Source organism: Hevea brasiliensis, chromosome 4 (genome assembly GCF_030052815.1).
Source record: "Hevea brasiliensis isolate MT/VB/25A 57/8 chromosome 4, ASM3005281v1, whole genome shotgun sequence".
In the NCBI taxonomy this organism is placed as follows: domain Eukaryota; kingdom Viridiplantae; phylum Streptophyta; class Magnoliopsida; order Malpighiales; family Euphorbiaceae; genus Hevea; species Hevea brasiliensis.
In genome coordinates this window covers 3414822-3430576 of record NC_079496.1, presented here as the reverse complement: position 1 = coordinate 3430576, position 15755 = coordinate 3414822, and the positions used below count along the sequence as shown (strand labels likewise).

General features: G+C 29.8%; 1 protein-coding gene across 3 annotated transcripts; it reads right to left on the bottom strand.

Moving 5' to 3' along the window:
- Nucleotides 1-6917: 6917 nt before the first annotated feature.
- On the bottom strand, nucleotides 6918-11729 carry LOC110640865 (UPF0613 protein PB24D3.06c). 3 transcript variants are annotated; one of them, XM_021792390.2, is made up of 10 exons: nucleotides 11509-11728; nucleotides 11231-11394; nucleotides 10373-10449; nucleotides 10029-10134; nucleotides 9542-9634; nucleotides 9354-9419; nucleotides 8584-8729; nucleotides 7922-8030; nucleotides 7566-7630; nucleotides 6918-7282 (listed from the first exon to the last, which is right to left on the bottom strand). In XM_021792390.2, the coding sequence occupies exons 2-10, from the start codon at nucleotides 11333-11335 to the stop codon at nucleotides 7135-7137; spliced, it is 915 nt and encodes a 304-aa protein (XP_021648082.1). In that variant the 5' UTR covers nucleotides 11336-11394; nucleotides 11509-11728; the 3' UTR covers nucleotides 6918-7134. The 3 variants fall into 3 exon arrangements, with proteins under 3 accessions (XP_021648082.1, XP_021648083.1, XP_021648081.2); XM_021792391.2 differs by having other exon boundaries at nucleotides 11513-11728; XM_021792389.2 differs by having other exon boundaries at nucleotides 11231-11729.
- Between the last annotated feature and the right edge of the window lie 4026 nt (nucleotides 11730-15755).

Here is a 15755-nt window from a genome sequence, read left to right as displayed (position 1 = left end):
CGCAAAAGGGTAGAACGGATGTGGACAACATTACTGCAATGACTTTAATACCCTTACACTGTTAAGGTAGCAGCAGCATCCACATATGTAACGTAATCGTCGGTGGGGGCACTGATGTCATTTAGTGCATTATTAAAATTATTTTGTCTAATTATTTAGTAAATATATAATTTTTAAATTAACTTTTTTAAATGTTAAAAATTACCTTATGATCTTTTAATCAGCATCGGCTAATTAAATCGCTCTTTTTTTATGGAGAAATTAAATTTGAATTTGAATTTTTTAAATTTTTAATTATTGATTTAGAGAAAATAATAAATAGCTCTTCTAATAATTTTTAGTTATTTTAATAATTATTAATTATTTTATTAATTATTAATTATTAAATATTTATATAATAATTTAAAATAAAATATTTGTGAAATAATTATTATATTAATTATTAAATATAAAAATAATGCTAATTCTCATATTTTTTTTTGTTTTATGAATAATAAAAAATTAAGATAAATTAATTTAATATATTAATTTATAAGTATAATTAAGTTAATTTTTAATTTTTATATTTAATTGAGTTTGATAAATTAATCTTAATTTCTTTTTTTTTTGAAAAAATAATTAAAAGTTATTTATTATTAAAAAATAATTAAAAATTAAATTATATAAACTTAAAAAAAGAAAAAACAGAAACAGCTTGAGTGGTGTACGACTCGTATAGACAAAAGGGACCTGTCAGTATCAGTATAGCTATCAGCTTATCACTTTGCATGTGAAAACGCGTATGCTACTTTCGGCGACGAGAATTGCTAAATGTGGGGGATCGCATGTGACACGCACGTGCTCTTCCAGGCCAGGTGAAGCGACCCACCACCAGGTGCTCTTGGCCTCTTGGGTTGGCCCTTTGACTGAAAGGAAAAGCAAATGAGGGCATTGGATTAGAGATTACAACGGATTGGGTTTCCACGGTATTGGATTCAATAGAATTTTAATTGATTAGATTTAAATATTATATAATTAAATTTAAAATAAATTTTAATTTAAAAAATAATACTAATAATAAATTTAAATTTTATATATTAAATATTTATTATTTAAATTTATTTATATAAATATTTAATTAAATATAAAATATATTTTTTATAATAATATTTATAAATTTTTATATATTTTATTTTATATAAAATAAAATTTAAATATTTTATAAAATTATTAAATTTTTAAAATATAAAATATTAATTAAAATAATTTTTAATATAAAATATTAATTAAAATATGTAAAATTAAATAAATTTAAACTTTTTTAATAATAATAATTAAATTTAAAATAATTTTAAATAATTAATAATAAATTTTAATTAAATTTAAAATAAATTTAAGTAAATTTTATAAATACTTCATCCATTGTCGTCCAGCCGTGAACTGGAGGTGGCGGTGGTGGTATGCCCCCCAATCCCAACCACTAAAGTTTCACATCCTCCTCTCTGGAACCCTTCAATCGCCTTCCACTCTTCCCAAAAAAAAAAAAAATTGTCCTCCACTGAGCAATTTGTCCAAAGTCAATTTTAAAAGGGAAAGTCTAGAGATTATCAATGCCGGACTCGGTCTGCTTTTGCTGTGCGCTGCAGGGTACACATGATTAAAGGAGAACAAATTTCGATTCAAATTAAAAAATTAAATTAAATTAAAAAATTAAATTAAATCTAGTCAATCTAATTTAATTAATTTAATTTTAAAATTTAATTAATTCAGTTTGATTTTATATTATATAAATTTTAATTATTTTGATTCGATTCATTTTTAAAGAAAAAAAATTGATTAAATTGAACCAAACTGAATAATAATTTATATGTTCAAATCGAATCGAATTGATTTTTGAATTGATTTATTTTTATGAGAAATTTATAAATTATATTTAATTTTATATATATTAATTATTTAATTTCATTGATTAATGGTTATTAGGTTCAAACTAAAGTCAAAATTAGATCAAATAATTTGAAAATCAAATCTAAATTAAAAATCAATTAAAATTCATAACTGATCAGTTTAAATCAAATCGAACCGAAAAAGAGCGATTCAGTTCGATTTGATTTTTTACTTATTTCGATTTTGTTCGATTTCTAAAATATATAATTCAATTTTTATAATTTAATTCAGTTTGATTTAATTCGATTCAGTTCGAACCGAATATTCGCCTCTAAACATGACAAATGGATGGATATCAGTTCCAGTTTTTTTATTTATAAAATAATAAACTAATGAAGTAATTTTATTTAATTTTTTTATAGCTCTGTTAAGTTTTTCTTTTTAATTTTATAGATTCAGTTTTTTTTTTTTAATTTTATTGTGTTGAATTGAATTAAATAATTTATTTTTAAATTAAATTTTATTTTAAATTAAATTAGAGTTAAAAATAAAATATGTAACTGAGATAAAATTTGAAATAAATTTAAGATAAGTCAAAAAGCTTAAATTAAATTAAATTAATTTAAAAAATATTTAACTTAATTTATAAAAGTCAATTCATTTAATATTTATAAATTAATTTAAAATTTTAAATAATTATATATTTAATTAAAATTTTTATAGAGGATAGATAAATAATTAATATATTTAATTAAAAATTATTTATAAATATTTTTTATTATTAAAATAATTAAAAAAAATAAGATTTTAAAAAATTTTTAAAATTAAATAAAAATCAAACTAATTTAATTTAAAAATTCTTTTCATTCATTTTTTTTTATTTTCTAAACTAAGTTAGTTCATGTTCATCCTTAATTTAGATTAAAATAATATATTTTTTTTAATTCTAAGTCGCTTTGTTGAACTGACATTTTATCAATTGTATCTTTTCTTATCCATTACTTTTTTTAATAACAAAATTTATATAATTTTATTATATTTGACACACCTTAAACCTATGTAAGGCATAACATGATTTTATAATGTACCTAATGAATTACCGAACTTCACCTATCGATAACTCATTAAATACACTATAAGGGATTTTAAAATAATTTTCTTACTTTTTAAAGATAGTGAGCATTTTTTATAGGAATTAAAAACTTTTATTTAAAGTTAAACCACATATTAAATTTTCAATCAATTTAAAGTTTTCACAAATTTTATAAAAATTTTGGTAGAGTGTCGTCTATAATTGAGAAAAACCAGTTATTCAAACCTGTGAAAACACTCTAAATAATTTCATTTCTCAACCCCAACCGCCAATATATTCTGAAATCAATACAATTCAACCAAATTTCAATTCAAAATTTACAACTCAAAATTTTTTTCAAAATAATTCAACAAACTCATAAACACTGTATTAAATTAAATTTACATACACAAGTCTTAATTTACAAAAGGAAAATCAAAAATAATATTATTACAAACTTTAACGTACAACTGCTCATCTAACTACTTAAATACATATGAACAAAAGATTATTTATATTAAGTCAAATTTACAAAGGTATAAATAAAATACCCGTACAAAAATCTTCAAACTATACTCCCCTATTTCTATAGCAGTTCACTCTGCTGCTATGTCATTTTCCTTATCTGCGATAGCAAAATTAAGCTATCGCTGAGTAAATTTTACTTAGTGATACACAATAAAATTTAAAAAGCTATACCCAAACCATTCATTGCCAAATCATAATTTAAACATTGCATAATCACATTTCACAATTTTCAAATCACATTTATAACAAATCACAATTTAAATATTTCATAATTTTCAAAGCTCAATATAACACGAATTTGATCAAACAATTTAATAAACACAGTGTTGTCAATCAATAACATAACTTAGGCCATGATACAAAATTTCCAAACATGCCGTGTTGTACACCACGACAAGGCAAACTAACCATAGTAATCGAAATCAATGAGGGAGGTGACTAGCTAGCTAATGAGTACTCATCCAAACTCAACTTAGACTGGCAAGCCAAAGAGGGAGGAAAATGATCAAATATCAAACTCAACCCCACAAGTGGAGGAGGAACATAGTAAGGGACTGTCATGCCAAGTGTGAATTAAAAATAATTTAAAACTATAATGTTAGAATATAATTAATATAACAATCAAACAAACTTCATTTCAAATCTCCATTTCTAAAGTAGGCAACAAACAAATTATTAAATATAATTTCCAAGGCCAAAACCAAATTAAAAATCATATTGTTCAAATATTTCATACAAATCAATAAAAAATTTTCATTCCAAATTTTCGTTGTAAAATAGGCAATACAACATTCTCGAAATTCATAATGAACAAAACACATTCATAATGTATAACAAATCAATTTTAATTATGAAAACTATAATTTAAAAATTTTTGTGCATAAACCTTGTAATTAGTTTTTCCTTATTTCACTCTTGTCGATTCCTTTCATCGAAATGCTCTTTTTTCCACTGAAGCACACAATTAAGATGTTTCAATATTTATTCAAATTATGTTTAACCATAATTTTAATAATTGAAATTTGCATTTAAACTTTGCTTATATACTCCCATAAATTAAATTCTTTGTATTCTTAATTATGGTGGTTACTATTTATTTGACCATTGGGTCAAAATGTTGACTTTTTCATACTAATTAGGTATACAAATCCTCCTTACACCCACATACCACATTTTGAATGCCTAATTTGTTGGTCTTGGTTGCCATTTCAATTTATAAGTCTCCTAAGAGAAAATTTAATTTTTCAATTTTGGTGTCCTGTTTACACTGTTCCATTGGTCTAGTTTCTATGGAAATTTGACTAAGTGTCATTCATCAAAATTGTTCCTTATTGTTTTATCTTTAATTCTCTTTTTTGAATCACTTCATTTGGAGTTTTGTAGGTCAAGATATGGACATTTGAATAAGGCTGGCCGGATTGACGTTACCTAGAATTTTTGGGCACTTTATTAGTTTTGACAGTTTTGAACAACTAAATTTGGGTACAATTTTACTTGGTTATGGGCAGAATTTGGGTTGGTGTTCTTCATGAAAGTTGTAGTGCTATGTCATACTTTTTCAATGTCACAAAAATTAGGTCATTTTGACCTGTTTAGACCATGTTATGGCTAAATAAATAAATACTGTTTATTTGATCATTTTTATACAGTGGCAGTGCACAATATCCAAATTTGACCTAATTGTTCACTATCTAAATGTCATTTTCTGGGCATGGTCTCTAATTGAAAATTGTATCTTTATGTGTCTAATTTCATTCTCAATTGGCCTCACACCAATTGGGTTAGTAAAATTTCAGTTTTGGTCCTTGAAAGGGACCTAGGTCAAACTGCCAGATTGAGACCCTTCACAAATCCGAATTGCATTTAGTTTCTACCAAATCAAACACATTACAAATAGTCTCAATTGACCATTTCTAACCTCAATTAAGGTCATTTGCACCAATTGTCTATTTTCTATAATTTTTCTCTCAAACCCTAAGTGCCAAAAACCCTAATTATCTAAATTACTTAATGCATGCAATCAAAGTGTGGTATTCACACATACATACTCAATTGAACTTCATTGCATGATTAATTAACATGAAACACACCATTTCCTCAAGTTCACGAGGCTGGCCGAATTCCATATGGTTCATTTTCTTGTCTCTTTAATTTCAATTTTTTATCAAATTCCAACTTCACTCAAGTATTTAAATCATAAGATAAAGAGAAATTGAAGAATAAATACTAATCTCACTCGGCACTTTTCAAATCTTCAAATCCTTTCTCTTTTCTTCAAAATTTCTTCTTCAATTCTCCTTCTCAAGTTGCAAGAGCAAGGTTTAATCACTAATTTTAGGGAATTTAGAGAATAAAATCAAGCTTTTAAAAGCTTGAGATGGGTGTTAATGATGGAAAGAGATGAGAGGGATGAGATGGGGCGGCAACTTGAGCAAAGAGAATACCAAAATTAATTTATTTTATTTGTTATTTTATGTATTTATCTCTTAAATTTGACTTGGTCAAAAATCCAATTAAATTGATTTTTATTTATTAAGTCATGCTTACCTCATCTTAGTGATGTCATAATTCCTTTATTCTATTTTTTTTCTTTTCCTTTTGTTTTTCCATAAATTCTTCAATTTAATTCTATATTCTGAAATTTTCATTTCTCCAATTTTATTGGTCAGTTAGGTCAGGAGTCACCTCTAAGGGTGAATTGATCAAATTGTCCCTCGCCAGATTGATTCGGTTGACAAGTAATTCGATATTTCTTTCAGAGTCATGACCTAATTATTTGATATACTTATCAGTTCTTTTCTGTGGTTTCCTCTTTTTCACTAGGTTCACAATAGTCCTTAGTATCGTGGCGTCATAATTTTCTGTTCAAAATTAGGGTTATGACTGATCTCGCAGTTATTTTCCAGTAAGATCACCCATTGTTGTGACCATCGGCTCATTTAACTTTTTATGCTTTGTTTTTCTTATTTATACTTAACTATCTGGTAATCTCTATTAATTTTTATAGGTGTCTTAAACATGGTTCTAATTCTCTTAATTGTCCGGACCGACACCGATCACCGGAACAATGCAATATACCAGGCTATGCATATAGGGGTGTTACAATATTTCTTTTATATAATTATATTATATTTCTATAATAATATATTTATATATAAATATATATTCTACATTTGAAAAGGAATTGGATAAATACAAGAGTTACATTTTCATACCAGTTTTATCCTTAAGTTTTTATTTCAAATTTAGAAATAATTTTTACATTATTAAACTAAAATTATTATTTTTAGATAAAATAACATTAATATATACCATTAGTAAACACAATATTAATTTAGTTATTAATTAAAAAAAATTCACATTTTTAATCTGAATTATGTGTTTTTCAAAGGAAAAAAAGGACAATCAGATGGAAGCAGATATATAATCTGATAATCAATAAAATTGTGGATAACGATAATTCAAAATTTTCTTCAAGAAATTAATTTCAACAACAATATTCACTTTCTTCACAAATTTCAACAATGCCACCACAATCAAAGATTCACTTCTATTACATGGAAAATAAAACGGATACGCTAACGCTGTGCAAAATTCAAAACTGGAAATCAATAAAAAAGAGAGTGACACACAAAAAAAAAACACATGAAAAAGAAAATGGCATCATATCAATTCCATGGATCATCCCAGCCCTTAGGTCCTTCTCTTTTAACAAAATCAATTATTGCCTGGACAGCTTCATGAACCCTGTTAGAGAGGGAGTGATTCCCGTGTTCAATTTCAACTTTCTCTGCACCACCCATTGCTCTGCACAATCTGCAAGATGTACAAACTCCATCATTTGATTCTCTCTCTCTCTCTCTCTCTCTCACACACACACACACGCATACGGAGAAAAGGTAAAAAAAGGATGGCAACAAAAAGCAAAAAAGCACATAACATGACCATAATAAGAACATGTTTAATATTGTTTATAAGCATCCCTCAAAAATCAAGGTCAACCATCAAATGGTCTCTATTGCAGACCTGGTACAATTTCTAAACGACATAAATCATTTATCCTAGAAAATCCAACTAAGAGAAGAGTTTCAATTGTCACCTTTCAACCAATGCTTTCTTATCCACATATTCTGGAACGTATTCATCGCCCATGGAAAAGATAACCTGCAAATAGACATGTAGACATTGTAGCTGTTAACAAAGCACTGAGCATGAAGATGGGATCCTCGTAGAATGTAGTATCGAGGCAAATCAAATATTGTGCTTGTTGCTTGAAACAGAGCCACCAGGGATCATATTGGCTGTAATTTTTCTACTAATCTCCTTAAAAGGTTTTTTTATTAAATATCTTTACCTTTATCTTCAAAATGGTTTCTCCTAAAAAAAATTTGATAAATCCTCATGTCATAAACATTTACGACGACAATATTGGCACAATATATCTGTATTTTGTACCTGGCAAGGTGTGTTGCTCATGTGCCCAAGTCTTGTTCTCAGCTGGTCATCAGTAAGATCAGAACTGAACATGTCATCATCACCCATAAACGCACAAAGGGAGTGATACCTGAGAAAACCCTAGATTATCAGTAAGAAGGCATACCACAATTATTGATCATGCAAATTTCTTACACATTCAAGCTCAGAAAAGGAAATTAAAGATAAATATCTCAGGAATTGAAATCAATTTTTGGACATACATGAAAGGAGAGTAGTTTGATTCAATCCAATTTAATCATAGGTCCCCAACTGTCTGAGTATTTGAAATACAAATACAATGAGCAATTGATCTGGCTATTTTCCTTTTTTTTTTTTTGGTAAAATGTCTTATCAACTTGGAAGTATGAGTCTCGTGCATGACTAAACATCCTTTTCTGAAATGATTATTAATTATTTTAGTAAAGAGAGGGTTGAAATAACTTTAGTGACAACCAAAAGAAATCAGAGAACCATGTAGAAACTACATTCCAAAATTATGACTACATCAAGGGGCCCACTAGTGAATATTCACAGACCAATATTATGGATTGAAAAACCAGGGAGCCAAAGAACATATTTTGTGTGTAACATCAATGCATAGTTAATATATTGTTATATTGTCACATGAGTTGCTTGCCCACCTATAAGCAGTTATTGGGGAAGATGAATCTGCTTCCCTAGGCATTAATTCTGATCCCCGACCTTCTGCTATCATAGTTGAAGCCAAGTCAATCATAGAAGCTGTTTCAGGAAGAGTTGCCCTGTATTCCCGATCACTGACTGGAGCCTGAACATTCCAATTGGAATTATGACCAAAGCTGCAAGTGAATACACAGTATGTAGGCAATTGCAAGAAATAAAATTTCACCACAAACAAGAGTGGCAATATAAGGGAAAAAGGATGATTCTCAATCAAAACACATCACCAACTGCCACCATTTATCCTTAATTGGTAGTGTAACTATCATTTTTAAGAAAATGGTGCAGCCATCCTGCACTTATACAGCTTTTACTGTTACAAGAACATCAATGTGGTGCCCTCCACTCAAATTGCAACATTAATTACTGAGGAAAAGGAGAACTTAAGAAAAAAAGGGATAGCCCAAGTCATGACTCACGAGTACAAAATAAAACATCATGTTGAGCAATGCCGTCATGCTTTTGGACTCTTGATTGGCTAAACAGTTAGTTACTGCAGATTAACCGTCGAACCCAGCAGACAGATCTAACAATCAAACTAGGTTATGAGACTAAGCCATATTTTATAGTTGCCAAAAGTTATTCATTCACCATAGAAACACATATAGTTACCAAGATCAAGACACAAGTAGTTGCAGTTTGCTTCTAGGAAAATACATACTGACGCGCAAATTTTACATTGAATGTAGTAATATAAGCATAAATGAATTACCTGCAAAATAGCAGCACGGACTGCTCGGGAGCATGCAGCATTGGTACGCATATAATGAACAATATCCTAGATTCAGGTGGAAACAAACGGAAATTAATTTTATTTCTACCGGAAAAGCCAACATGATCTATAAAAGTAAACTTTATATGTAAATTATGATACAAGTACGAAGTCCCATCAGAATTCACCTGACAACCAGTGCTGTGTCCAAGTAGGACCACACCCTCAGAGTTTTCTTTGTTGATCAAATGACTTACAAGCTGATCAATCTCCATGGCATCCTTCAAAGACGAAAAGTGCAAAAGCATTTTAAAGTCTGAGCATCAATATTTTATATTTGAAAACCATTTCAAAAAAATTTTAAAACATTATATAAGCATTAAGGATATAAATATAGCTCTTTTATGTCCTTACAACTATTTTTTTACCCTGTTTTTGGAAAATTAAGGCTTCATAAAATAGGACGTTTTGGGTTTTGAACTCGAGAGTGAGGTACCAAAGTTCAATACTTTTGCTCAAAGTTTTGCAAATCTTACATTTGAATTTAATGAGTTTTTAAAAGAGCTTAGCTCAAAGAAGTAGGAACATTTCAGCAACACAAGCAGTGTCATAAAATAAGTAAACAAAACAACATGAAAATAGAGTTAACACGTATTGGAAAGAAAGAAATGGTACTTGTTGCAAGGTGGAAGTTCCGTATCCGCTATATGATGATGACATAAGCAGCTGAACAAGTGACCATTTCTCCCCATCCAAAGCAATTGCCAAAGACTCTAAGTATCTGAAAATCAGACGAAAAGAGTTATGTTAGGAACTGTAGGGTTATATGTTTAGTTTCTAGAGTTTAACATTGTATTTAAATAATGTGGTTCACAGTGAATTAGCTATAAGAATATTACTATTTATAAATAACTTGCTGAAGATTTGATCTCCTTATGTCCACAAGGAAATGATAAAGGAAACAATGCAACAGTCGAATGAATGACACTAATGAATAAAACTAATGTTATTATACATACTCAGTTGCGAGAAACCCATCAGTTAATCCACCAATAAAAACGATTTGTTGTTTATGATCACCTGTTTTAAATGCAACCTGCAATCATATTTAAACATCATATCAAATAACCAAAAGCATAAACTTCAATAGCATACATAATTTCAGTAGCATGGAAGATTTTTTTTTTTTTTTTTTGAAAACAATGGAAACAACCTGAATATTTTCCAGTATGATGCAGTCAAGATATCACAGAACCTTGAAGTCTGATCCCATATATTTAAATTACACTACTCACAAGAACTGACAAAAAGGTTACAATACAAGAACCAACTAAGCGGCATTCTTCACAAAGAACGACCATAGTGCTATCATTCACAGAACAGTCTCTCCATTATGAACTTGTTTTAGATAATGTTACACACAGTTTTTGTTCGAGGAAAATGACTCCAATGCGTTTGATTCCAATTAAGCTAAATCATTACTTGCACACTCCAGTGGCAAATTCAGATATAAAATCCTTTACTCTGGATGAATCCTTATCTTATAAGAGCAAATAATTCAAATATAACACTGAACACTGTTTTGCAATGACATATCGAATTTGAGAAAAAGGATTGTACATTCATCAAAATTTTGAATGTTGATAATACAGCTAATTTCAAAACTTTTTAATCAAGTAACTAATGAGGCATGTTTTCCCCCTACTAAGCGCATTCTTTACGTCCAGATCAAACTCTAAGCTTGAATTAGAAGGATTAATTCCAAATACAAGGCTAAAATTTAACAATTCAGTAACTCTTAACACATAATTAAAATCAAATCATTACGAATCGTTCTAACAGAAAACAAAAAGACTCCAAATTCTGATTAGGCCTACCTGGATAGGCTTTGGTCCGTACTTAAAGAGCACACCGCGGAACTGGTTCTTGGCAATGATTGGACCGGCGAAATCCCCTCCGCTTGTGCCCGAACTTCCAGCCATTTTAAGGCTCCCGGATCGATCAGACCGGCCACGAACAATGCCAGAGAACCATGAAGTAGCTGAGAAAGAAGAAGAAGAAGAAGAAGAAGAAGAAGAAGAAGAGGCAGCGACAGAAGTTGCCGGTGGAGAAGAAGAGGATGATAGAGAAGAAGAAGATAGTGAGAGATTCATACCAACCAGAATCAGAAGACAACGTGAAGGAGACAGCGATTTGCTACCATTGCTGTTTGAAGAAGATCTGATGGATTCTAAGTTCTGGATTTGTACTTTTCCAATCGCCACAGCTAGGATGGCTAAATCCAATCCGCCCACATGGGACCCGTATCCGCCCCAAACCCGGATGGGAACTCCGCCCCGGCTGCTATTATAAGCCTAATAAGCGCCTAACTGCTTAAATTTATTTAGTAACCGGGTCGAATTTAAAGAAAGTAATTTTTTATAGTTAATTAATTTAGTCTTCACACTATTATAATTTTAAACGAAAATGACAAAAAAAATGATAATTTGATGCAAATCACAAAAAATATTTTATAAATAATTATATTTATTTATATAAAAAATTTTTTTATTACTAATCATTTACCTTGATGGCTAAAGTGCACGAATATGGGGATCCAAACTGTAGTTTTGGACTAATTGAATGTTTCGTTTGATAATATGGCCTTAATTGGACTGGTTTTGTTGGGTCATATGCCTTACACTTCTCTACAACATACCCATCAAGGCCTGAGTTGGTGAGTCCACCTAATCATACTTCGGAGCTGGCCCCGGCCCAACAAATTTGCATTGGCATGTGAAAATCTCTTATGGGGTGACTTCAATCGGAAATAACAATGCTTAATCAACAACAGCCTTGAACATAATGGTTCTTTTTCTCATTTTTCAAAAAAGAGAGATTAACATGAACAGGAGCAAATCATAATTCTTTGGTCATGATGTATCAGACATACTTTTATTTCAACTAATCTAAATTCAATAATTATGTTTTGTAAAGTCCAATGTGTAATCCGAGTCTAATTCCATATGAGGCCTTCAAAATCAAAGGTGCAGAAATTCCCAATTACTGGTATGTGGTAACCAATATTAGTAGTAGGTTAAAAGTGTTGGGTGACTCCAACAATGTACCAAATTTAGGATGAAAGCACTTAACCAGGATAATAATAATTCTCAAATATGTAAGATTAGGTGGATATGATCCTTCCATTGACTATGCTTTGCGAATCCAACAATAGTTTGGAGCAAGTCCTCTTCATCTAGATGAATTCTGCCTCCTAATTAAGTTGCCAACCTATGTAATGCACTACTATTAGTACTAATCTTCATGTAAAAGCTATATCTATATTCTGTGGTCTCAATTTGTTTCGTCTGTTATTAATAATAATTATATGGTAGTTGTGTTCAAAGTTCTTTCTGGCCTATTCCTCTTTTCTTTTTCAATGAAGACGAAGCCTCCATATACAGCTCATGAAATCAAATATTCATTGCACAGTTGAAACTTAAATCGATGCAGATTTGAATTTTATTTAAGAATTTTATTCCATGTAAAATTAGAAGGATTTTTATGTTATAAATTTTATAAATAAGATATAGGGTTTTGTTATTATTAGTTACAGGATTTGATACGATAATTATTTAAATATAATAAAATTTAGAATTAGTTATATTTTCTTTAAATGATTTGTTCCTTTGGTATTACATCAATTGGTATCAAAGCTGTATTGCCATGTCATCTGCATTTGCCATATCATACATCACAGCCACGTCAATATCCAGTCAGCAAAATTGAAAGTGCCCTCTACTTTGCTAATTTTGATATGCTAGTTCCATTTTTTATGTACTTTTTCAACAAAAATGACTCCAAACTGTTGAAATTTGAGTCTTTTTAATGAGATATGCTCCTTTAATTTTAAATCATGTTGTGAATTGAAAGCATACAAGATGACATCGACAATTCTAAAGTACAATTAAATGAGTTATGTGATAAAATTTAACAAATACAAGCCGAGATTGATCACTATTATGAACAATTTAATGAAGATTTTTTTATTGATTTATATGGTGATTCTAACTGTATTCCTCCTAGTTTATTTGATGATTATTGAGATATTCAACAAATCTTACAATTTACGGAGAAATCACTTAAAGAATATAAGGAGAGTATCAAATTCAACAAACTCAACAAGAAGTTAAGGAGAGAGAACTTGAAGATTCAAGCATGAAAGAAGAATGCCTATTTCAATTGAGAGCATAATTAGATACAATAAAAAGTATTAAAAATATAAAAGCAAAATGTCTTGAAATTGCAAGCCAACAACAACAAGAATTCGAAGAGCAGGTTGACTTCAATAAACAAGTTAAACTTGAGCATGAAGATGAAATTGAAGAGCAAAAAGAACATTTTGAAGAGTCTAAAATTAAAGAAAATCCAGACATAGAAAATTTGATGGTAATTGATGAAATTCAAGTCAATCAAGTCTTGGAGACTTTCTTTCCAAAAAAAAAAGGGGTCTTGAGGACTTCATTGAAGATGGAAGACAATCAAATTGTAACATCTTCACTTTGTTAGTCTGTACAGTCTACTGTTCCGGTGACCAATGTCAGTCCAGATAGCTAGAATGTTTGAAATTATAATTAGACTAAAGTGGAGAGTTATAAAGAAACTAAATAATGCTCATAAAAATCAAGGAAAAATTTTTAGAAACGAAATACACTAAGGTTAAACGAGCTGAACCCCAGTGATGAGTAACCCGAAGGGGAAGTGACGGTGAAGGCCGTTAGCAATCCTAAACCCGAGAGAAAAATTATAAAATAATTTTTGGGACCCCAGAGAAGGGTCATTGAGCTTCTTCTGACATTAGAATGTCAAGAAAATGCTTAAAAAATTTTTTCTATCGGTACACACAATTTTGGTTCGTTAAGCCAAATGGAGGGTATTTTAGTTATTTCATCTTCAGAAATGATTTTTGGCCAACTTGTCTAGTTAAATAAATAATTTATATAACATAAAATGTGAATAAATATTGTTAAAAATTCAATTGAAATTAAATAGACAAGAAAGGATAGAAAATGAGAGAAATGAGGATTATGACATCATTATGATGTCATTAGTATTCTCCCACCCAATCACATGTTGATATATGGAACTAATTTGTTTAAAAATACTTAATGGGCAGAAAACAAAAGAAAATAAAAATAAAAAGCTTCTTATCCCTTCTTCTTGCCGTCTCACTCCTCTCCCATGGCCACCATTGTCAAGCTTTCCAAAACTTGATTTCCATAGTTTTTCACCCACTAAACCCTAAGTTGTCAATACAAAAACTTATTTTTTCATCTTGGTAAATCTTTTGGGAGCAAAAAAAAGAGAAAAAGAAGAACCCTAGCAAGTTAGAATTTCACTCCATTAGAGGTTAGTGACTTAAACTTATTTTTTGCAAGAAAATTTAGTAAACATTATGTGTATGTCTTGCTCTAAATTACAGCAGCCTTGAACTTGGTAGTGTTTTGAAGAATTCTTAGAATTAAAGTGGTATAGTGGCTGCCCTTAACATTAATTAATTGGTTAGGATAGTGAAAGATAAGTGAATACAAGTTTTGAGATGGTTGAGCTAGGGTTTGAGTTTGAAATTGAGACTTGTTCATGTATTTGGTGAAAGAGAGTTTTAATAGTCAATTATTGACCATTTGGCTGTGTGTGAATAAAAAATGAAGTAGTTTGTGTAGTGGGAATTGAGTTTGGTGTGGCTGTCCTTGGTAACCTGCAAGACTGGGCATGAGTCCAGCAGGTTTGGGCAGCAATAATTGAAATTGTAGAGGTTCAGTTGGTGCAAGGCCAATTGGACATGAAACTACACACATAATGGTACAACTTTGGTGAAGAAACTATGCCCAGAAAATCAAACCAAGTTGACCTAAAGATTGCCCTAATTCGGGTGACCTGTATTCTGCCTGGGCAAAATGACCAAATGAACAGTATTCAGTCATTTTATCATAACTCAGTGTAGAAAGGTCCAATTGACCTAAAATTGTACCAGCAACAAGCTGAGATATAGACCTACAACTTTTATGAAGAAACCTAACCCAAATTATGACCATAATATATTCAAAAAGTGACCTGCAGTCACTGCTCAAAATACTATAGATTTGGTCAGTCTAGAAATTCTGGAAAAATTATAATCTGACCAGTTGGGGTTTTTAGGCCATAACTTGAGCTACAAAACTCCAAATGGAGTGATTCGAAAAAAGAAATGTAACTAGAAAAAACAAGGAACAACTTTCATGTTGACCATTTTGCCAAATTCCCACTGCAAAAATAACTAATAGAATAGTAAACACAAAGCTTGAAATCTAAAAATTTTAAACAATTAATATTAAACTTAGAAATGGTATTGGCAACCAATACCAACAATTTTAGAATACAAAA